Source organism: Emys orbicularis, chromosome 5, assembly GCF_028017835.1.
Source record: "Emys orbicularis isolate rEmyOrb1 chromosome 5, rEmyOrb1.hap1, whole genome shotgun sequence".
Classification (NCBI taxonomy): domain Eukaryota; kingdom Metazoa; phylum Chordata; order Testudines; family Emydidae; genus Emys; species Emys orbicularis.
Genome location: NC_088687.1, coordinates 140,833,812 through 140,858,004, shown reverse-complemented (window position 1 = coordinate 140,858,004; position 24,193 = coordinate 140,833,812). Strand labels below are relative to the sequence as shown.

General features: G+C 51.4%; 1 protein-coding gene across 1 annotated transcript in view; it reads right to left on the bottom strand.

Moving 5' to 3' along the window:
* RAB11FIP5 (RAB11 family interacting protein 5) overlaps positions 1-24,193 on the bottom strand; it is a 99,006-nt gene that overhangs the window by 38,943 nt on the left and 35,870 nt on the right. Inside the window, exon 2 of the mRNA XM_065404885.1 lies at positions 1,200-1,657. Coding sequence (XP_065260957.1) covers positions 1,200-1,657 — 458 coding nt within the window. The remainder of the gene's footprint in view (positions 1-1,199; positions 1,658-24,193) is intronic.

Genomic DNA, 24,193 nt, shown 5'->3' with positions numbered 1-24,193 from the left:
TGCTTGACAGCCCTAATTAATAGTGATCGTTACCAAGGACCCGCCTCTTGAGCTAGTAAGGGAATTTCTGAATGTACTGTCTCAGGACAATCACATTGTTTGTGGACTAATTACTGGTTTTTCTCAGCAAACAATAGAAGTTAATGCACCGTGATGGCATCCCTGTTCTGTACATTGCCTTCTGAGTGCCGAGACTGACAGAACTCAGATTGCTTTAGTCACTGGAGTCCAGCCACTTTCTGTTCAGACACTTTTAATCCAAGCCTGAAAAGTTCCCTGAGACAGGAGAGGCAGCAGGGAAGCTCAGTAAGTTAATGCTCCATTCTGCTTGACCACTGTGCGTTCAAGGCTCACTGCTGGAAAGACACCGGATGCTTGGAACCTGCTTTCGAGAGGTAGAACAGAATTCTCTGTCTGTGCTGTATGATGATCATCACACATTGGAGATTTTTAAGAGCAGGTGAGAATCACCTATCAGGAACGGTCTAGGTAATACTTAGTCCTGCCCTGAGTGCAGGGGACTGGACTAGATGACCTCTCAAGTCCCTTCCAGTCCTACAATTCTATGAACAGAAAAAATGGATCCACAGTGAATCTTTAACGTATGGATGGGCAGAGCTTTTGGGGACAGCATAGAACGCAGCTCCTGGCATCCATATGTTAGGACCCACCATTTCTCCCACCTCTGCCCCGAACGGATTAACAGAGAGGGCCATTTTCTCTTTCAAATGGCATTCACTAGACCCCAAGGAGAGAGTTCAACACCCGCTGAAGGATGCTGCTCTTCCAGCTGAGGCTTAGGGACTACACTCTTTCAGAACCATTTTCCTGAGCTGAAGATAGCTTGGTCTTTAGCTGCACTCTGAGCCCTGGAGAGGACACCTCCCCCAGGGTTGGCAGGGCACCATGGGGGAATTTTGCCTTGCTACGGACTGTGCTGTACCAGTTCTGTGCATAAACAGAGGGTTTCAATCTCCAGGTCTGTCAATCTGGCATTAGAATAGCTCCACCCACCATTCATTACTGGGGGAGCATCTCTGGCACCTTCATGCCAACGCCCCAGCCACTCCAGTTTATAGTGGGCCTCACAGAAGAAGGTAACTTATAAAGGACACTTCCTTCTGGTGAGCAATCAGTTAATGCACCCAAAGTACCCTAGGCAGCCCCTTATTTAGTGATTAAAATCAGTATCCTCTTACCAGAGTGCTCTGTGGACAGACTGCTGTGTCTGCTCGGGGATTTGGTTACCTCGGGAACGTTGATGGTTATGCCAAAGTTGTTAGCCAGGCTACCGCTGGCTGAGGAGGTGGTGCTGTCGGAGCCCAGCGAGGTGTTGGACTGGGTCAGGGAGGACTTGCGAAGCTTGTTCTTGAAGAAACCGCCCTTGCCTTTGGATTTCTTGCGCCCTAGCTCGTAGTCCTCCTCCATGTCGAGGGCCCCTGTGCTGCTGGGGATGATAGCAGAGGCAGATTCCAAATCGTATTTCTTCTTCCCCTTCATTTTGTCCTTCAGCTTGCCGAAGGGCGACCGGGGCTTGTCCTTCATGGAAAGGTCGAACATGCTGGCCGTCAGGTTGTTGCGGGTAAACTGGATGGTGACCTGGATCTCTCCTCGCTCCTTCTCCTTTTTCCCGGCCTTGGAATGTAGCTTGTGCCACCTGGAGTTTGAGAGAAGAGGGGAGAAGAGCCTGTTATTTCCAAGAACAATGACTGAGCCAGAAAGTGCTCAGAGGGAAAGGCCTAAGGCAAGAGAGAGAAGGAAAACAGAACCGACCAGGTCTGCGCGGCTGCTTGGGGAATTAGCTGACATACTGCACTGGGTAGAGACAGGCTGCTCTTCAAATTATTTGATTTGCTGCTTCTTGAGTTCCCACTCAGCTGTGACCCCTTCTCACAAGCCAGGGAGCTCTGGTGATGGAGACTTAGCTGCCATCGGTTTTGTTACATCCCTCAGAGCAGCCACTGGGGGTTCTCCTTGGAGCGGGTGTGGTCCAAGCTCACTCCTAGGACACAACCTGCACTTCCACAGCGCCCTGTGTCCAAGGAACTTGGGGCACTCGACAAGCTAGTGAATTAACTCTCTCCACCCTCCTCACAAGGTGAGGCAAGTTTTATGATCCCCATTCCAAAAATGGAGACGCAGAGACCCAGAGAGGAAAAGTGACTTCCCCAAGGTCACACGGCAACTCGCTGGCAGAGATGAGAACAGAACACAGATCTCCTGACCCTCCCAGTCCTGGGCCTTCTCTCCACAAAGGACTGAAGTCCCATCCCACAGCCAGAGGGTGGATCCCCGTTGAAACAGCTTAGGTGGTCTGGTGAGAGGAAGCCAAGCTCTCTGGACAACTGGCTTGTGGTATCTCCTTCCACCCATGCTCTGGTTCCCTCCTCCTGCTTTAGGTATCTCCTCCCCCACACTTCCCAGCTGCTGCTACCCTACCCAGTATCGACTTCTCCACCACTCCAGGCTAATAAAGTGAAAGGCCTAATTTTTAAGGACCATGTTTTACTGCAAAGTGCCTAGGATTCTCTTTAGGCCTACGTGCTGTATGAACATAGGGTGCTGTTAGCCTACGCCTGCTTTACTCGCTGTCTGGCTAGCTAAGTGTTCTAATGGACCACCGACATTATGTATGAAGGTCCGAAGTTCCTTGTTGATATGGAGATCTCCGAGGCCCAGGCTACCAGACCACGCACAGACAGGACACATGTGACAGCTTTGATCTGATAAGGGCAGCAGGCCAGAGCCCAGTAGGTACAAGCGCAGCAAGGACTTCCTCCAGATGCTAATGGAGGCTAACTGTGGACATGGGGCTCCACATAGGATGTTGTGGGATTCCACATAAGACTCAGTTATGCTACATAAGGCTGATAGACAAGAAACTCGCTGGCAGGCCTCCCACCTCAACCAGGGCTCGGTCACCACCAGGGACAAAGATGCTGCAAACAGAACGTAACAAGCTTTCTGACAATGTCTGAGCCAGCACAGAATCTGGCTCTCCCCACTATGGGACAGTGTGTCCCCCAGGGCTCGTGTGGGGTCAGTGGGTTGATGAGATTCATATACGCACACAACTCAAGGCATGAAGGTGCCATTTGTAAACAGACCTATTACCGACGCATACCATATTTTAAGGCATATACCTACATTCAGTTCTCACCCTATTTCCACTAAGTAACTTGTTCACATTAAGACAAATTACCCTCCATAGTAATACTACATGTGCATTCCAGAGGAAGGCCCACGTTTTAAAAATGACTAGTCTATTAATATAGAATAGAATCATAGAATATCAGGGTTGGAAGAGACCTTAGGAGGTCATCTAGTCCAATCCCCTGCTCAAAGCAGGACCAATTCCCAACTAAATCATCCCAGCCAGGGCTTTGTCAAGCCTGACTTTAAAAACTTCCAAGGAAGGAGACTCCACCACTTCCCTAGGTAACCCATTCCAGTGCTTCACCACCCTCCTAGTGAAATAGTGTTTCCTAATATCCAACTGAGACCTCCCACACTGCAACTTGAGACCATTGCTCCTTGTTCTGTCATCTGCCACCACTGAGAACAGCTGAGCTCCATCCTCTTTGGAACCCCCCTTCAGGTAGTTGAAGGCTGCTATCAAATCCCCCCTCACTCTTCTGCAGACTAAATAACCCCAGTTCCCTCAGCCTCTCCTCATACGTCATGTGTTCCAGCCCCCTGATCATTTTTGTTGCCCTCCACTGGACTCTCTCCAATTTTCCGCATCCTTTCTGTAGTGGGAGGACCAAAACTGGACACAATACTCCAGGTGTGGCCTCACCAGTGCTCCTACTAATACAGCCCAATATGCCATTGGCCTTCTTGGCAACAAGGGCACACTGCTGACTCATATCCAGCTTCTCGTCCACTGTAATACCCAGGTCCTTTTCTGCAGAACTGCTGCTTAGCCAGTCAGTCCCCAGCCTGTAGCAGTGCATGGGATTCTTCCTTCCTAAGTGCAGGACTCTGCACTTGTCCTTGTTGAACCTCATCAGATTTCTTTTGGCCCAATCCTCCAATTTGTCTAGGTCACTCTGGACCCTATCCCTACCCTTCAGCGTATCTACCTTTTCCCACAGCTTAGTGTCATCTGCAAACTTGCTGAGGGTGCAATCCATCCCATCAAACAGACACAAGGTGGATGAGGTAATATCTTTTATTGGTGAGAGAACAGAAAATAAAAGATATTACCTCACCCAGCTTGTGTCTCTAATATCCTGGGACCAACATGGTTACAACTACAATGCAGAGTCAATTAATACCTTCTAAAAGAAGATTGTGGTTAAAAGGAGAAGAGCTTGGAAATTCAAAATTAAGGCTCGACTTGAAGACCAGATGCCCCCCCTGCCCAAACTGTCACTGACTAGCTCTGCCAACGCGCCTGCTCTGTGCCTGAATTTGATTTTGCCATAAGGAGTGTCTATTAGAAAGGAAGGGGGTAGAAGAGCATGAGAGAAGAAAACCATTGCGGTCTGGGAGAGGCAGGATAGCTGAGTGGTCCAAGCACACATCTGGAAGCCAAGAGTTTCTTTATTCCAATCCTGGCTCCACTGCACACACCCCGTCCCCTTGGGAGAGGACAAGGGAACAAACAGGTGACAGATGTGAAGTGCACAAACCTAGAAACTTGGCATCTCTGTCAAGTGACTGGCTAGTTGCAGAGCCCACATGGAACATTTCCCAGGTCACAAAGCCAACACGGCACTGTCTGCACTGGGACAGCCGCAGAGCACCTGGCCCCGCAGGGCTGCCTTTTCACACCTGGGAGAGGGGGGATGCTCCTTCAGTCCAGCCCACCTTTGGCCTGGACGCCCTGAGCACTGCCAACTCTCGCTGATTTCAATGGGAGCAGCTCAAGACCAGGCCTCGGCATCTGCCCTCGGCATCCAAACAAGGATACCTACAGACGTGTGGTCAGTGCCTTACTGGATGGAGGCCGCCAAGAACAGCAGCTCTGCAATGCTGCTTAGGAAAACTATCCCAGCAAGCAGGAGGAAAGTGCTGTGAACACACCTCCTTCCCTCCCAGAAGTCCTGCAGCTGAAGTGTCTCCACACCAGCTCCCATGCAGGGTGTATGCTGCATAATTTCCTCCGAGGGCACTTCAGGAGCATCAGACAAGAAAACACCACCCTGTGTGCTCAGATACATTGCTTCGTTCTAGCCACAGCACCTCCTGTTGGTCAGATTGCAGGGAAGGTACTAGCCCAGTGTTACCTACAGACATGCAGCATCCACAACCAATGTATCCAGAAGCACATCCTGCACATCAAATAAGATCCCACACTGTGCAATAAATCACAGGCACCAACCCCTCCCCGCACCACAGTGCCCCATCAGTTTGAATTTCACAACTAGGTACGCACATCTCTGAGGGTTCAGCTTTCCTGTTAAAACAGGACAATAAGCAGCCATTTATTGCTATTTTTTATACAAACAAAAAACTGGTAAGTCTTTCAAACCTAAAATACAAGCAGGGCCCCCCCGCGCCGTTCCTGCGGGTTTATACCACACAGTGCCATCAGCAAGTGACGGGACAACCTGTGACGTCAGGGCTAGAACAACTCCGGTCCCAGCATCTGCAAACCCTCTAAGGGAGGCTGCCAGTGAAATGTATGCAGTAGGACATGAGCGGTTAATGTGAATGTAAAGCTTTACTACAACTGCTCGGAGTAGAGATCATAGTATCTGGTCTGTGTTTTGCTTAAGGCTGGGTGAGGTTACTCAACGTAACAGAGTGAAGGCTTCTCTCTGCACCGCTTCTGATCACAGAAATATAGGGTGGGAAGGGACCTCAAGAGACCATCTAGTCCAGCCCCCCGCAATGAACCAGGAATAAGTAAGTTAGACCCTCCCCTGTCCAACCTGTTCCTAAAAACTTCCAATGACTGGGACTCCAAAACCTCCCTAGGTAACTTGTTCCAAGTGCTTAATTATCCCTATAGCTAGAAGTTTTCCCCAATATGTAACCCAGATTTCCCTTGCTGCCAATCAAGCCCATTACTTCTTGCCCTGCCCTCAGTGGACATGGAGAACAATTGATCACAGTCCTCTTTGTAACAAGATTTTACACAGTTGGAGACTGATGGCGGCAACTGCAGCTTGCCCACTGCCTTCGGCATCTTGGGCAAAGTGAAGGAGACCTGCATTTGAAAAACATACATGTCTGTAAGTTTGCCAGTGCCGCGAAGGGAAATGTGATCCAAGTGGACCAGCACTTGAATGAGACCCAACTAAGAGATGCTGCAGAAGTGCTACTAATTGGTTAGGCTGCAATCTTCTCTCTATCTTGGCGTTTGACCAATGCCAACAGCATTTTATTAAGGGGGCTGTGCTGCTTTCAGAGGAAATCCAGAGAGGTTCTGATGACCATTTAAGTGGTGCAATATCTTTAAAGGTGTGCTGGTAAACAAATTGCTGGTCAAACTCCGAACTCTGTTCAGTCCCTCAGTCTCTCTTGCAGTTGCGGTTGGATGGAGCATTCTTCACGTCTTGCATGGCTGCTGTTAGACCGCTGCCATGTTCCACCCAAGAGGTGGCTGAGTTTCAGTGGTGGTGGCAGTTAATCCCCTACCTAGCTCACAGGCATGTTAGGTTGAGAGTAATTCATAGTAAGACAGACATAAGAACATAAGACCAGCCATACTGGGTCAGACCAAAGATCCATCTAGCCCAGTCTCCTCCTGTCTTCCGACAGTGGCCAATGCCAGGTGCCCCACAGGGAATGAACAGAACAGGGAATCATCAAGTGATCCATCCCCTGTCGCCCATTCCCGGCTTCTGGCAAACAGAGGCTAGGGACACCATCCCTGCCCATCCTGGCTAATAGCCATTGATGGACCTATCCTCCATCAATGGCTGGACCCACTATAGACATGAATAGCAGAACTGAGAGATGAGTTTCTGGAACCTGCATCTCCTGCAATGGTAGGGAGGGAAAGCAGCATTTAGACCCTCTCCTCCCACCCCCAGCCCACCTATCCCCAACAAGGATACATGTGGTTCCTTCTGCACCCCTCCTCTAATTGCCAGCAACATTTCTCCCCGGGCTGCTGGCTGCCACATCAGAAAGAGAGGCAGTGAAATCCCCAAAGATGTGCTAATGATGGAAGTCAACACAATCCACCCACTTGCAAAAGATATCTCCCCCCCCCCCCCCGACACATCCAGAGAAATGTAGAGTCAGCAGGGCTTATACTACAGCTGGGCCTCCAGTTGTACGTACAGAGTAAGTGAGAAGTCACTGGATCAAGTCTATCCTCACTACTCGGATGGCTCCAGCCACTGCAGGTTCTGCAAGCAGATAACGCACCAGAGAGCCAAGCGAGCACATTGCCATCTGGCACAACTGCCCTGTATCTCTCGGTCCCATCTCCTCACCCTCCATTTAAAATCTCAGCTGAAATATCTTGCTGCAGCTGGTGCCTTCTAGAAGAAGAGAGGAATTCACCTTTATTTTACTGCAAAACATTCTGAGATGCATGATAGAGAGCACCATGCAAAACACGATGTGTCCTATCAGAGAATTCTGGAGAAAAGCAAGGAGGCGTCTTGTAATTATTACTTCATTATTATGCACCGTTCTCCTCTAGGTCACTGGTCACTCCTCATTTGACCTTAGTCCCCTTCCTAGTGGACTGCTACCTACTTCACAAAGAAACCCAACTGACTGCCTTGCCGCAGCTCAGATTAGGTCAAAAGGCTAGATATGCTGAGAGTCTCAGCTGCCATCTCCTGCCTAGAGAGGCTTCCAGCTCAGAGACCAAGGGATATTGGCAAGGCAGTGCTGGGAAGCCTGCACTAGCGTTACCTGCACTGTACCTGTTCTTTGGCTTCAGCCTCCGGGGCTGCCTATTTGCAGCAGTGCTAAGATTCACTTCAAGACTCAGCCATAACAGCGAAACACTCTGCTCACAGAGGACGAGCCTGCATCTTCCCCTCCAACTCCTGTCATGCTACATTAGACGCAGGTAGTCTGGCCCATGGCTGTAACGAGCATGACACCCAGCAGCTAACGTCCTTGAAAGGCATGCGGGGTAATGGCCCACGAATGGCAGACTCCCACGCAGCTGCGATCCTGCCGCGACAGGGTGGTAAGCAACTCGCCAAAAGCATCAAGTGTGCCAATACAAAATTACATCTGCTGAAGGGGCTATTTAAATACCACAAAACCCACCAGCCTCGGGGAGCAGCGAAGAGGGAAACGGTCCAGGCATCCGTAACACAAGGGATCACGCTTAGTCCCTGTCTGAAATCAGACGACTCGCTGATCTACTGTTAAGACCAGAGTTCCTTGCAAGGGACACAGCTCCCAGCTACCCATTGTACCGCACTGTGCGCTAGGCACCTCTCAGATAGGGTATCAAGCATCGTCCCTGCCTCAAAGGGCATTTGTTCATAGTGGATATTAACGTTCAGTCCGTACCGACCAGGCCTAATTTAGAGCCACAGGCTACTTAGGGTCTGAATGGCTTCCCGTCTCACGCCTTGCCAGCCACGGCGGCTCTCAGACACGCTAGTGACATCATAGGATAGAATAGCCTTATTTTAAAGGGGCGTTCCTTCCACTGCTGAGAAGCTGTATGTATGGGTTCAGGGAAAGCGCCCGCTCTCTGGACTGTTTGGACCCTTACAGAGAAGTGTATCAGAGGCAAAGCGGAGATCCCCAGACACGATCCGGGTACCCCGAAAAGACTTTTGGGCAACTGGCTGTTTAATACATCACTGCCACCAGTTGGAATTACAAACCGTGACTCACCTGTACATGTATTATTTACCTACTTTAACCTCTGAATAACTCGTTTCCTTGTCTTAGCTAATAAATCTTTAGTTAATTTACTATAGATTGGCGATCAGCATGGTCTTTGGTGTAAGATCTGGAGCACCAATTGATCCGAGGTAAGTGACTGTTGTCTTGGGACTGGGAGCAACCTGATGAGGTGTGATTGCTGGTGTAAGTAACCATTATCACAAAAGTCCAGTTGTCTGGGTGGCAAGATTGACTGGAGTGTCTAAAGCAAGGGTGGGCAAACTTTTTGGCCTGAGGGCCATATCTGGGTATGGAAATTGTATGGGGGGCCATGAATGCTCACGAAACTGGGGGTTGGGGTGCAGGAGAGCGTGAGGGCTCTGGCTGGGGGTGTGGGCTCAGGGGTGGGGATGAGGGGTTGGGGGTGCAGGAGGGTGCTCCAGGCTGGGACCGAGGGGTTCGGAGAGTGGGAGGGGGATCAGGGTTGGGGCAGGGGGTTGGGGCGCGGGAGAGGGATCAGGGCTGGGGCAGGGGGTTGGGGCGCAGGAGAGGGATCAGGGCTGGGGCAGGGGGTTGGGGCGCAGGACAGGGATCGGGGTTGGGGCGCAGGACAGGGATCAGGGCTGGGGCGGGGGGTTGGGGCGCAGGAGAGGGATCAGGGCTGGGGCAGGGGGTTGGGGCGCAGGAGAGGGATCAGGGCTGGGGCAGGGGGTTGGGGCGCAGGAGGGGGTCAGGGGTACAGGGTCTGGGTGGCGCTTACCTCAAGCAGCTCCCAGAAGCAGTGGCATGTCCCCTCTCTGTCTCCTACGTGGAGGCACAGCCAGGAGGCTCTGCGCGCTGCCCCGTCCGCAGGTACTGCCCCTGCAGCTCCCATTGTACCACGGTTCCCGGCATAGGTGCCGACTCAGTGGGTGCTCTGGGGCTGGAGCACCCATGGGGAAAAAATTGGTGGGAGCTCTGCACCCACCGGCAGCTCCCCACCCCGCCCCAGGTCATCTCCGCTCCCGCCTTCCCTAGCTCCCAGTGCTTGCCTCCGCGAAACAGCTGTTTCACAGCAGCAAGCACTGGGAGGGAGGGGGAACGCAGCGCGCTCGGGGAAGAGGCGGAGCTGGGGTGGGGATTTGGGGCAGGGAGGGAGCGGAGACTTTGGGGAAGGGGTTGGAATGGGGGCAGGGCGGGGCAGGGTCAGAGTCGGGGCGGGGAGCGAGGGGTCGAGCACCCACGGGCGCCGGGAAAAGTTGGCGCCTATGGTTCCCGGCCAATGGGAGCTGCGGAGGCAGCGCGCGGAGCCCCCTGGCTGCCCCTACGTGTAGGAGCCAGAGGGGGGACATGCCACTGCTTCCAGGAGCCGCGTGGAGCGGGGCAAGCCCTCAGTCCCATTCTCCGGCTGGAGCGCCGGAACGGGGCAAGCCCCGGATCCCACTCCCTGGCGGGAGCTCGAGGACTAGATTAAAACGTCTGAAAGGCCAGATGCGGCCCCCGGGCCGTAGTTTGCCCACCCCAGGTCTAAGGGAACTGTCTATGACTCCATGATAAGACTGGGATAATGATCCAGGAGTTCACGTGTTACTGGTTTGGTGAAATCCAATCACAGAACACACCGCCAGTTTGGGGCGTTTGCCCTATTTTCTGACAGTCTGCCCTGAGGTAGCCACTCACAGTTGTGAGCTACTCCAGACAGCGTGAGAAGTGGCTCCATGCAACAGAGGTTAGCGCACTGACTTGGATACATCAACGCCCATGAAGATGAGGTGGACCAGTCCCCTGATGGATTTGTAAAGCACACAGCAACCGAGTCAGGACTACTCTCCCTACCCCTCACCTTCTCCATTCAAAACACATTCTAGAGTTAGTCAAGAAATTCTTTGGCGTCACTGTTTGTGTGGCTCCAAAGGGATGGTCAGTGAAGACCATACCTGGTATCAGAAATGCAGGTAGGACTGTGATTGTATTTATCGACCCCTCAAACTGCTGCGGAAATGTTTCACCCACATCTAGGACAAAGTTTACCACATATGGTTTAGTGGACTGAGCATGTGGTCTGGAGCCAGGAAACCCTGGTACCATTCCTGACTTGGATAGTGTCTTGCAGTGTGGCATCCTTTAGGCAAGCCACTTAATATCACACTTGAAAGATGGCTAATTATCCAACTTTGTTACAGTGCTTTTGGATTGAAGCCCCATACCTTACAGTGCATTGGGCACCCCAGCTGTACACACTTCTTTGCATGGCCAACTTTAAAATCTATTGCTTAGATTATATTAAAATACTGGAGGTGTTTTCTGCGGCAGATGGTCCCTTTAAAGAGAGCAATATCACAAGGCAACGTTAGCTAGGAGTCACATCTGGCTTGTCTTATTGCATGGGAGAAAAACAATAACTGCACAAACATTCCAGTGTAATATCAGCCGTATCAGAGGCCCCACCGCTGCACAGGCTGCAAACCAATCCAATTTTTGACCCCATTAAAGCCACCATAAAACACAACGCTACAGTATGGTCCAAAATACAGCTTACAAGAGTGCGACTAGGGTATTTGGGGTAGTCTGCCAAGTGTTGCTCTTTGCTCCGACACAAGGATCAAGTCTCAAAGCTCAAAGTTATACACATCATGTTGTGCTGATCACTTCCAGAACGTGACGGGCTGGGGATTGGAAGCAGAAAAACATGAAGCCACAGAAGGAGCAGTCTTGTTTGCAAAGCAGCAGAGTGCACGCTTATGGCACACTCGGACAGCTAGTTATATCCTCAACTCTGCCACGGACTTCTTGTGACCTTGGGCAAGTCACTTAATCACTCGTTTAGTTTGCTCCTTCATAAACTAGATAGAATTCTGTCTACCTCATAAGGAAGTTAGTGTCTTTGAAAGATTTAAGATGCTTTGAGATATTGATATGAAAGTCATTAAGTGTGAAGCAGCATAACTAGCATCATCTTGAAACAGACAGACACCCGCACCTACAAATTTCACTAACCTCTTTTTAAACAGCCACTGCCAAGTTCAGTCAAAAAATTGCAGTCAGAAAATGTAATCCCATTAGATCCCACAAGCTAAGGGTCAAACTGGTCCAGTACTTGCTATAGCGAGGTCTTCCATCCAACTACACCTCTACCCAGATATAACACGACCCGATATAACACGAATTCGGATCTAACGCGGTAAAGCAGTGCTCTGGGGGGGGCGGGGCTGTGCACTCCGGTGGATCAAAGCAAGTTCGATATAACGCGGTTTCACCTATAACGCGGTAAGATTTTTTGGCTCCCGAGGACAGCGTTATATCGAGGTAGAGGTGTATTATCTGTACTTGACTATGAGCAATTCAGTCCTGAGTTCAAATCCAAAGCAAGACACTAGGGGTGGTGCTGTATGGGAAATTTTTACAGAAAGTCTAAGTCTCAACATTTTGTTTTCACATTTTATTCAGACTTTACAAAAAGTTGCTCGCTCTCAAATTACCTTCATTTGAGCAAAAAGATTAATTTTCGAACTATTAAATTCTGTTTTGATAAGTCAAGAGGAAATCTGAAAGCTTTATAGCACACACAAGTTTGCTGGGACCTTCAGGAACGTAGGCTAGACCAATTCTTACTGCCAAATTTTGCACAAAGAAGTCAAAACATTTCCAGGCATAAAATTGCAAATATGTTCCCCAAAGTTTCATGGGGAAAAAAACATATCCCTGATGTATCATGCATCAGTTCGTTACAAGCTATTTGGAGAAAGAACATAATCACCAAGAAGGGAGCGAAATTTAGAACAGTGCCAGGGAGTAAGCAGAAGTAATGGGATGAAGAAAAGGAAGGAATTTCGGCTGAATATCAAGAAGCTTTTAGGTTCCTGATTGGGAGATCATCAAGCTGTGGAACGTGACCCCAAGGGAAGGGGTGGAAGCCCCAATGTTTCAGAAATGTAAAAGCTAGACTGGACAAAGCACTAGAACATTATCCGTAAGGAACCATCCTGTACTGGCCAAGGGAAATGCACTAGATCAGTGTTTCTCAACGACCGGTCTGTGGACCGGTGACGGTTCCTGAGATCTCCCTGACACAGTTTAGGAAGGCAGCAAGCCAGTCCCTGGTATCAAAAAGGTTGAGAAACATTACACTAGATGACTAGGCACAGTAGAGGGAAAAAATGTAGTTTGGTGCAGGATCAGGTCCAGCATTTAGGATTCGTGTGGGGGTCTATAAAAGTCAGGTATATTTCACCACCACAGGACCAGTCTGACAGAAGAGCAGCTATCTCAACACACAGGGCAGCCCACACCAAAAGGAAGCAAACTGAGCAATGCCTCCTTCCTACTGATAGGACGTTTGCAAAGATTTTTTTTTTTTAAAACCATAGTTACGGAAAGTCCCTGTGGAAAGAGAACTTGCAAGAGGACTAGGCCCTTTCCAGGCTGGCAGGAAAGAAGTTGATGCAGCATCAACATCAACAAGACTTAAAAGAGGTGCCGGCCCCAGGGCAGACAGGCCTCCTGTTGGCACAGCGCTCTGGCTGTGCCACAAAAATACTTTCACTAATTAAAGATAGTGGAGGGAGGTATCAGGAGACCTGGGGTCTATTCCCAGCTTTGCCACTGCCCTGATGCATGACCCCGGGCAAGTCACTTTACCTCCGTGCCTCAGTTTCCTGAGTTTACTACCCTCTCACACACCTCCAGATCTGCAGCTGCAATGCGCTCTGTTAGAGGCGGGGTGAGGACGATGAGAGTTTAGAGGTAATCTGAAGGTTTTCTTCAATTGTGATTTTTCAGCACACAGAAGTTGGCGCTGGGGATTACGTTATGCAAAGTCTTCCGCTCGGATAGCACTTGACACATGTTGTGCACACACTAGTTCAAGGAACCTTCCCAACAGCCCAGGGAGGGAGCAGTGTTCTTATGACCATTTTAGGCATAGGGGCAGATCAGGTTAGTTTCCCCCAGGCCATGCAGCAGGGCCAGGATTATTGAATCTCAGGAATTCCTGGCTTCCAATCCCAGGGCTCTCTTCGGGAGGTGGCGCGCTCTCACTACAGCGCAAGATCACCCAGTGCACGCCGCACAGCCAGCACAGGACTGAATTCCCCATCTATCCTCCAGCAACTTCTCTGGTCTAATTTTAAAGTGACAACCAACAAGGCTCCTGGCATTTTCTGTGGGAGGCTGTTCCGCAGCTCCATACACTTCACTATGTCCACAGATCTTTAGTTGTCATTTAGAATCATAGAAGATCAGGGTTGGAAGGGACCTCAGGAGGTCATCTAGTCCAACCCCCTGCTCAAAGCAGGACCAATCCCCAACTAAATTCCCAAATCCCTAAATGGCCCCCTCAAGGATTGAATTCATAACCCTGGGTTTAGCAGGCCAATGCTCAAACCACTGAGCTATCCCTCCCCCCATAACGGAGAGCTCGTAATGTCTCCTAATTCAGGGCCCCTGATTCATCTCCCAATGAACACAAAGGGAAAAACTCTCACTGAGTTCCGCAGGAACAAGGCTGGGGCTTCAGTCAATCGATTGGATCGCCTTAATCATTTCCGTTGCTCTTCCTCTGCACTCTTGATTCAATGCCCCTCCTTTGTGGATACATGCACTCCCTGCCCACCCGTAGCTGTGAGCAGGCTACACTAGTGCCCTGTCGCTCCAGAGTTCCAGTCTTGCAACAGATTTGGACCAAATTCCTGCAGGTCAGAATCCATCCCACGCAATGCTTGTGCTGGCAAATAACGGGGCAGGGGAGAGACTGTATTAGAGAAATAACCACCCCCTGCATGGAGCTTGCAGATGTACACAGAGCCCTAAAACTGCTCAGTTTGATGCCAACAAGCTATTAAGAAACCAGCGACAGGTGACTCAGGCAGATTCTTTCCATTAAGAGGGTGGTGGAAACACTGTTTGGAATAAACTGCAGCCAAGGCAAATAATTTTTATTAGCCTGTAGCTCAATTGAGAGCAGGAACTGGAAAAAGCGCAGACAAATGGAAAGGCTGCAGCAAACGAAGGCAGAGGAATGGTGGATTGATTAGTTTTACAACACCAGGAAAAGAATTAACAAGTAATTTTTAAATATTACATCATATAAAGAGATTAGATATGTCAGCTTGAGGGGAAACAGACTATAAAAAAGTACCTAATGTCCTGTTAAAATATGGCTCATGTTTTTACCTTGCTAAACTGTATAGTAACAAGTTATCTTCTCCCATTGTGTCTCTCATATTATGGTCCTTTAAAATTAATCTAAGATCAGATGCAGGTATTTTTGAAACTCAAACAAGAGGCATGTTTTTACAAAATATAAATATACCCCTAGCAAAACAACTGCTCTAGCTATCAAAGGAGGGCACTTGTAATTAATGAGACTTGTACACATATTTAATAACCTAATATTTACCTGGCAATTTCAGAAGTAAAACCTGGCTTGCATCCCAATGACTAGCAGACATATTTAAAAGGGGCAGTGTTAAGTCAAATATGGCTCAAACTTCAGCCTTACGTTTTTTTAAAAGCTTCCATTAATACCTAAGATGAATGGAAGTGCCTTGGTTTAGTTTAGAAAGATTTTGGAAGAGGGGACATCTCCCTATACACATTTCCTCTCCTATCGGTAAGGATTAATCCTGCAAGAAGAAACTTGTGCATCTGAGCACTCTGTGTATAAGTGCTCTGTAAACATCTGGCACCCTATGAACGATGAGGAGCGTTAAACATTTCCATGCCTTTTTACAAAATTCCAGTGGAAACCATTCCTGAACAAACACTTCTGTGGAGTGTTTGCACCCAGAACGCTACAGGATCCTGCTAGAGAATCTAAAGGAGAAATTAACGAGGTGTGTGAACCTGGCTGGCCTGTTTCTGGGATCAGGACAGATTTCCTGGCCTACAGCAGCAAAGATAAAAGCAGGGGTATTGCACAGCTGTCTGTCATTTTCACAATATCCTTTTATTACTACTTTGTCCTCTCACTCACCCCTCCTCTTTTGTCCATTTCTTCTCCCTTTGGCATCTTTTCAATTGGAGACTGTGAGCTCTCTAGGGTTGGGACAGTGTGTGTTTGTGCCGCGCCTAGTACAGTAGGGCCCTAATCCCCAACTGGGGCATCTAAGAGCCACTGCGATGTAAAAATAAAGCAGATATTTTTCAAGCCCATCCACCCCTCCCTCCCGCCACACACACAGCTCTGAATTCGGGTCGATTCGAAATGCTGCAGTGGAAGGATTTTCTAGGGCCAGCTCAGGTTCCGCGAGCCAGCGCTTGACTGAGAGTTGTGTGGACCAACAAACAGCTCAGGCGGTGCAAGCTACGTGGTTCATTCATCTTTTCAGGACATTTATCAGCCTGTCCAGTAGCATTCCCCGCAACACGTGCCCACCCCTTTAATAGTTTGCTTCACACACAAAATCTAACCTCGTCCCTCGCTTCCCTTTACACTCACCCCCGCCCAACTCATGTGCCACGTTCCCCCAGCACCACCACCTACGTCATCTCCCACGCATCTCTCCACGCCTCTTATTCCTCTACCCGGCTACGCCTAGAGCAACTTCCTCACCCACCACCACAAGCAACCTCACAAGTTCCCCCATCACCACCACCACTCATCCCTGCCCTTGTGCCTTGACCTAACCCTCGACACTGTCATCACCTTGGAAAGGACGGGAGCCACCCAGAGAGGACCCAATTCACACCGAGTTCATAGAATCATAGAATGTCAGGGATGGAAGGGACCTCAGGAGGTCATCTAGTCCAGCCTCCTGCTCAAAGCAGGACCAATCCCCAGACAGATTTTTGCCCCAGATCCCTAAATGGCCCCCTCAAGGATTGAACTCACAACCCTGGGTTTAGCAGGCCAATGCTCAAACCACTGAGCTATCCTTGGTGTACCAGCCTCTCTCTACCCTTGTCTGCATTTGGTCTAGTTTAGATTAAAAGTTCCCTGCCCCTCTTTTTGCAGAGCACCATCCCCATGTGGCATCACACAAATGAATAAGGGCAACTCCAAGGGACCTGCAGACACAAGCTGCTGATAGGACACGCAGCCTCCAGGATGAGGTCAGTGGTTCCTGGGCTGGGACATCATGACTCCAGGAGCGGTTCAGAGGCCAACAGTCTCTCCTGTTCAGGTTGTTACATGCTGTCCCACACCTTCACGTCCCAGTGCTCTAACCCCGGGTCCAAGTGTTCGGGGACAGGTGCCAGGATCAAAAGTGGGCTCCCTGCTGGACAGTGAGAGACTGAACAGGCCGCAGACCCTGAACTCGCCTCTCCTCCGCAGGGCTGGCCCAGCCAGGGCAGGGCTCCACGGGAGAAACTGCGAGCGCCGTACCTGCTCGGCAGGTAGAGGTCTTGAGCATCTGATAACCAAGCTGCTCTCCTCACATCTCTCCAGTGGTCTCACTGCACATTGTGAGGGGTCCATTCCCCACCGCAAATGAGGTCTGCCACGAATTAACATCAGGAGTGGGACATAATGAAACTGATCAGTGCTGGGTTCGTGCAGGATGTAAATTGGGCTCCTACCCAAGCCACATGCCTCGCCCTAAGGGGGTCAGCCAAGAGGCAGGCTTCCCCCACCCCTACAGATCAGTCTCCCACATCTCCACAGTGGAAGGCTCCAAACCTTGCACTCTTGAGAACGAGGATGCTTTTATTTTCAGTGGCAAGCCATTTCCAGCAGGAATCTACTGCCCCATGACCTACAGGCGTCCTCTCCTCCCCGCTGCAAACAGGGCACTGCCTGTGGAGTTGCTACAGCTTCTTGAGGTGACAGCCACCACCATCCGCTCCTGGCCCTGTCCTCTCCACCCGCCCCACGCTTCCACCAGTGTGTGGTGCCCAGATGAGTGACCTGAAAGCCTACTCTCCGAGGGTCCCCCCCACCACTGGGGAAGGGCGCGTGAGGTCTTGCCAGGTGAGTGGCCAGTTTCCCTTCCATGCTGCAGACCGTTGAGATGGACACAGCGGAAACCGAGCCAATCAATGCTCAAAACCCCTGTGTGCGCAGATTAGCCACCCCAGGATGGGATTTGGGAGTTGCCAGCTTCCCCCCAAAAGTCTCCCCTCAGGGCAGGGAGAGCTCAGGAGCGAGTTTAAACACAGGCTTTTCACCTGCTCAGGCAGCTCCGGGTGCCTGAGATGCAGGGAGAAAATCTGGGTCCAAAACAAGTTTGTGGAGGCAAGTTCATACATCCGACCCTGTACCCTCATTTGCTGGGCACATGGACTAAACCTGACGCGTTCTGGGACGAATTCCCACTGCTACAGGCAGCGTTACCAACACAACACAGCTCTGTAAATTAGCTGGCCACGCTAGTTAGCTGGCAGTTAGCTGGCCACGCTTCATCCACCTTCTGGGACCATTAGTTGCCTCCTTCCTCGTCACCTTCCCTAATGTCTTTGGGAGAGCGGAGCACAGACAGTCCTTAAAAACCCAAACCAGACGGGTTTCCTGTTCAAGCCAGTCTCCGAGGTTCCTGTCGGAGCCTGGGAAGCAACATGTTTGCAATCAGCCAGACAGCAGAGCTACCCACACCTGCTCTGAACCCCTTCCCCTCGCCTCCCAGGAATCCAATCCCTGCAACTGTTGAAAACCAATCCTGGCTTGTAACTTTCCCAGGGCAAACAGCTGCCAAGTGTGACCAGCAACTGAACCCTTAGGGACCGAGCTTATGTCCAAATTCCCCTTGGTTCCATCCATGCGCCCTGGGCCCGTGCTAATCCCCTCCTTCACTGGGACCTGCAGGCTGGGAAAGTCATTCTTTGTTCCCAGCCCTCTGCCCCCTTTGCTGGCTTGAGGCTCTGTATAACCACAAAGCTGGCCCTGCTCACACAAGCAGCCTAGCCCAGTGGGTGACCCTCCCCCAAAATACCCCACAGGGCAGCCTTCTGCAGCACAACACAGGCGCTTAATTAAAGCCAGTGCGAGGACCTGTCAAAGCTCGTTTCCCTCACACGGAGAATGGCTGCTTCTACCAGGCTGAACAAAGAGCCAGCAAAGGAATGTGCGAGGCCCAGGAACGCAGCTGTGGGGAAAAGCAACCCAGAGTCCTGTGGCACCTTTAAGACTAACAGATGTATTGGAGCATAAGCTTTCGTGGGTGAATGCCCACTTCGTCAGACGCAACTGTTGGGAAGTTTCCCTGACCCAGAGCAAGGCCAGGCTGGAGGGTTCTCAGCTTTGACCCACGCAGATCCTTTATCGGAAGGGCTTCAAGGGTGCCCATGACGCCTCCTGAGTGCGCTCACTGCCATGTATATTGGCCAAACCGGACAGTCTCTACGCAAAAGAATAAATGGACACAAATCTGACATCAGGAATCAGAACATTCAAAACCCAGTAGGAGAACACTTCAACCTCTCTGGTCACTCAATAACAGACCTCAAAGTGGCAATTCTTCAACAACAAAAAATTCAAAAACAGACTCCAATGTGGAACTGCAAAACTGGAATTAATTTGCAAACTGGATACCATCAGATTAGGCCTGAATAAAGACTGGAAGTGGTTGGGTTATTACAAAATCTAAACTTAATTTCCCCCTACTGTTAACTCACACCTTCTTGTCAACTGTCTGTAATGGGCCACTCTCTTACCACTTCAAAAGTTATTTTTCCTCCCTTGGTATCCTGCTGTTAATTGATTCATCTCCTTAGACTGACCTCACACTTGGTAAAGGCAACCCCCATCCTTTCATGTATTTATACCTGCTCCTGTATTTTTCACTTCATGCATCCGATGAAGTGGGCTGTAGCCCACGAAAGCTTATGCCCAAATAAATGTGTTAGTCTCTAAGGTGCCACAAGGACTCCTCGTTGTTTTCACTGAGAGAGACTGTTCCCCTGTGTCCGGGGACCCTACAGCTCAGCCAGGATAGGGAGCATTGAAGCTGTTGCGGTAGATGCTGAGCTCTGGACTGGCACAAGCCCCGTCTTTGTGATCGGCCCCCACCAGCCCGCTCACCCCCAGCAGCAGACGCACACAATGAAAGGGCAACAGGTCTTCCATTTTTCAGAGGATAGAGACTTCTGCTGGGCACGCTGCAATGCAGAACCGGCTTTATTCCCCTTCCAAGGGCTGAGAAAGCTGCCACCTACCCTCCACCTCGGGAGCAGACGGCAATCTTGCTCCCTGGCTAAGAAGCTGGAGACTTGCTGGAAACAGACCCACGTGGTTCCCCCCCCCAGGATAAAGGGATGCGAGCTCTCTGCCCCGGCGAACCCACTTCAGAGCCCGCACAGCTAGGAGAGAGGAGGGGAAAGAGAGACAGAAGAATGCAAAGCTGAAGGTGACAGGAGGCCCTATTGAATCACCCGGTTTGTCTCCCACAGGAGTGGCTTTCCAACGACCAATCTATTGCTTTGCTTTGTAAGCGGCCCACAATCCATCTCGCCCAGTCAACAGCCGTTATTAGCACTGATCCAGAGCGCCGCCCGCTCCATTTGCGACCCCATTCAAGCCCCACAGGATCACTGTCACCTAAACGGACCAGGTGCAGCAATCCCACAACATACACCCACCAGCTACAATGAAAGACCATTTCCTGTCCCAGCGACACCCCTTGGCTGAAAGTCCACGGGAACAGCAGACTGTGCAGAACAGTGGGTAAAAGGCAGGTTTGGAGGGGAAATAAAAATAGGGCAGCCTCTATTCTGCACTTACTGCAGCTGGGATCTGCCAGAATAAACTGTGATGTGCTGGGAAGAGTGTTTCAGGGAAGGAAAACGCACAGGCCCACTCTGACTGCATCAGATACAGAGAATCACAGCTCACACGCTCACTCTGCTTTGGCAACTGCGAACTAAGCAAGCCCTGGTCGACACGACGACGTCACTCGAGGGCCTGAATAACCCACACCCCTGAGCGATGTCGTTACACTGACCTAAGCGCCGGCGTAGACAGCGCTATGTTGGCGGGAGAGCTTCGCGTCTGGACATGCCCGGCCTAACTCACCCTTCCTACCCTAGTCAGGGTCAGTTACTCAGCATTCCCGTAGGGCCCAGACGCTCCATCCACGATCATGGCCCCATCGTGCTAGGGGCTGTACAAACATGCAGCAAGACAGGCCCTGCCCCGAAGAGCTCCCAGGCTAAGATGCAATGGGTGAAAACAGCAGGACAGTCTGCGTAACCACATGTTCGGTAGGGGCACAAGTGGATGGTTCTGAGTCGGTTAATAAATTGCTCGTTTGAACCCTTGCCTAACCCCGGTTTCTCTTCATACCAGCCTAACAGCTGCCTATTAACTAACTTTTTATTTCATTTCTTTTAATCCTCAGCCCATTTCTGACCCCCTTGGGGCCTTTATTCTTCCCTGAACCTTCTGCCTTTTGTTTTGTTTGCTTTCCTAAGCTCGTCCTGGGGGAGGGCAGTCGGTAGCCACAGTGGTGGGGTGGAGCGGTCGAGAGGAGAAACTGAGGCACAGAGGGCAGAGACATAGGGGAGAGGAGAGGCTGGGGATGGGCGGAGGGAAGAGAAGCTGGGTGACAGAGTAAGCCGCTCACGGTGGTGTCTAAAAGACAGCCCAGTCCATTCGCTGCAGCCGGGGGATTCTGGAGACCAAGGAGTTGCTGTGAGAAAGACACAGGCAGGATGGTGGGAAAGCCCCTGAATCCCTCACTGTTGCGGTTCCGGATTCCAAAGCTCTTCCCCTGAAGGCCTTGGGCTACAAGGGGCTGCCTGCAAGGACCCCGCACTCCACAGCGGAGCTCCCGTTTGGTGGGCCGTTTTAAGGACAAAGTACTAGAGGAGAGGGCTGCAGAAGGGAACTAGAGACCAACGGAACCGCCATTCGGGGGCACTCAGAGATCTGCCGAGCAAGGCAAGTCAGTGGTACCACAATGGCAAACTTCCCACCTCTCCAGGGCATGATACCATCCCATGTGTTGGCAAGCTGTTTCCAGGGTGCCCCTCCGCGCACCTGCTATCGTAACAGGCCCGTGTACTGCAGTAACGAGCTAGTAACTTACACAGCGCCTTTCATCCCAGAGCCCTTTACAAACCCTGTGTGGGGATCAGTTTAGCCACCGGCGAGATGCTGTCACTGCTGGGGCTGGACAGGACTTGAGAGGGGTCAGTTTGGCCATGGGGAACAGCCCAAACACCTCCTGCCATCAGAAGTGCCGTGGCGTCTCGTGTCCGTGCCCTGCCAGCAGGACACCCGCACACCGTCTCTACTGAAACACACTCTCCTTACATTGCTATGGACGCCAGTGAATGGGTAGCCAGAGTGCAATCCATCCAGCTGACAGCTCGGGAACCCCCAGGGCATGCAGCAGCTCACACTACCAACCCCCACCGAACCATCTCTGCCTTTCCTCCCTGATCACCTCCCTTTCCCTGCCACTCTGCAGCCAGCTTCCACTCTTCCCACCTGACCCAGAGCGGACCATGCACGGGACAGAAGGGATATGAAGGTACAGGGTCAAAGCCCACCTTTCATTATGCCCCGGGAACCCCACCGAAGTCAAGGGAGCTCCTTGGGCATACATCAAGGGCAGGATGGTCCCACAAGAAGCTATTTTCAAGCACGAAGTTTGTTTTAAAGGAGCCCAGTTGTGCGTGGGGAGGGGAGATGGACGAGAAAGTACGAAATTCAGTGCTGACAACTCTGGACATTTCAAGCCTTATTCATTCCCAGAGCAGCAGCAGGCCTTGCTTTCCCCATGCTGCCCTGGCGCTGTTGTCTCCGACAAAGCCAAATGTTCACAGGCCGCTGCTGGTCGCAACGCCTAACGCAGAACAAAGAAAACAGCTGGCAAAAGAAGAGGGGCACCAAGACACTGTTTAATAAGGGGATCTAAGCCAGGGGAAGGTGCTGAGAGCACAGGTTTCCCCAAGGGTCAGCGTCTGGATCACTGCCATGTTTCTGCTTTACGTAAGTGACCTAGATAAAGGAGGCCAGGGGAAGCAGAGAGGCTTGTTGAATTGGGAGTGTGACAGACACAGATCAATGCTTTCCCTTTACTGCTAAGTACCCCGGCGCACAAACCAGACAGTACATCAAGTTATCAAGGCAAGAGTGCTATTAAGTGCTCACCATAATAAATTCAAGGAAACTGTAATTTTTTCCTTGCACAAGTATTTGATTATGCAACAAGCATGGTCATCCCAGAGTGGGGGGGATGGGGACACAGGACTCCTGGGTTCTATTTTCAGCTCAATTAGGTTCACTGAAAGTGTTCAGGAAAGTCACTTCAACTCAGTGCCTCAGTTTCCCCAGCTATAAAACCAAGATACCATCTACACCACAAGGGTATGGAGAGGATCTGGTCGTCAGTGAAGTCCTAAGAGTGGCTGTAATTCTTACGGCCTGATTTTCAGAGGTGATGAGAACCAGTCTCCCCCATTGACACAGCTGAGAATCAGGCCCCTGAGTGATGGGGAACAGCCTGTGGGAACCAGAACTTCGTACATTTAAGTTCTTGGCCAATAACGTGAGCAAAGGGAGCTGCTGGTCAGAACCCAAGTGCCCTGTTTGGGGAAAGGGGACCGGCACAGCACATGATCGCACCATGGCTTCCTTCTTCACTTCCAGGAGTGCCAGGTTCACGCCCTCTACACCAGTGGTTTTCAAACTTTTTTCTGGGGACCCAGCTGAAGAAAATTGTTGATGCCCGCAACCCAACGGAGCTGGGGATGAGGGGTTTGGGGTGCAGGAGGGGCTCCGGGTTTCGGGGGGGCTCAGGCAGGGGATTGGGGCACGGGGCTGGGGTGCAGGCTTACCTCTGGCGGCTCCCGGTCAGCGTCACAGGGGGGTGCTAAGGCAGACTTCCCTTACCTGTCCTGGCACTGCAGACTGTGCTGTGCCTGAAGTGGCCAGCAGCAGGTCCAGCTCCTAGGTGAAGGCGCGCAAGTGGCTCTGCGCAGCTCTCGCCCACAGGCATTGGCGCTGACTTCGTGGCTGCTCCAGGGCTGGAGCACCCACGGGGAAAAATTGGTGGGTGCTCTGCACCCACCGGCAGCTCCCCGCCCCTCCCCCCTGCCCCAGCTCACCTCCGCCTCCTACCCTGAGCGCACCATGTGCCTGCTTTTTCCCCCTCCCTCCCAGCGCTTGTGCCGCGAAACAGCTGTTTTGCGTGGCAAGCGCTGGGAGGGAGAGTGGAGGAGGGGGAACGCAGCGCGCTCGGGGAAGAGGCAGAGCCGGGGCGGGGATTTGGGGAAGAAGTCCAATGGGGCAGGGAGTGGGCGGGAACTTTGGGGAAGGGGTTGGAATGGGGGTGGGGCAGGGAAAGGGTGGAGTCGGGGGGGGGGCACGAGCACCCACCGGTGCCGGGGAAAGTTGGCACCTATGCCCGCAGGCACACCCTCCCCAGCTCCCATTGGCCGGTGGAGTGCGGAGCCAGTGCTCGGGGCGGGGGCGGCGCGTGGACCCCCGTGGCCCCCCTGCCTACAAGCCAGACCCGCTGCTGGCAGTTTCCGGGGCGCAGTGTGGTGTCAGAGCAGGTAGGCACTA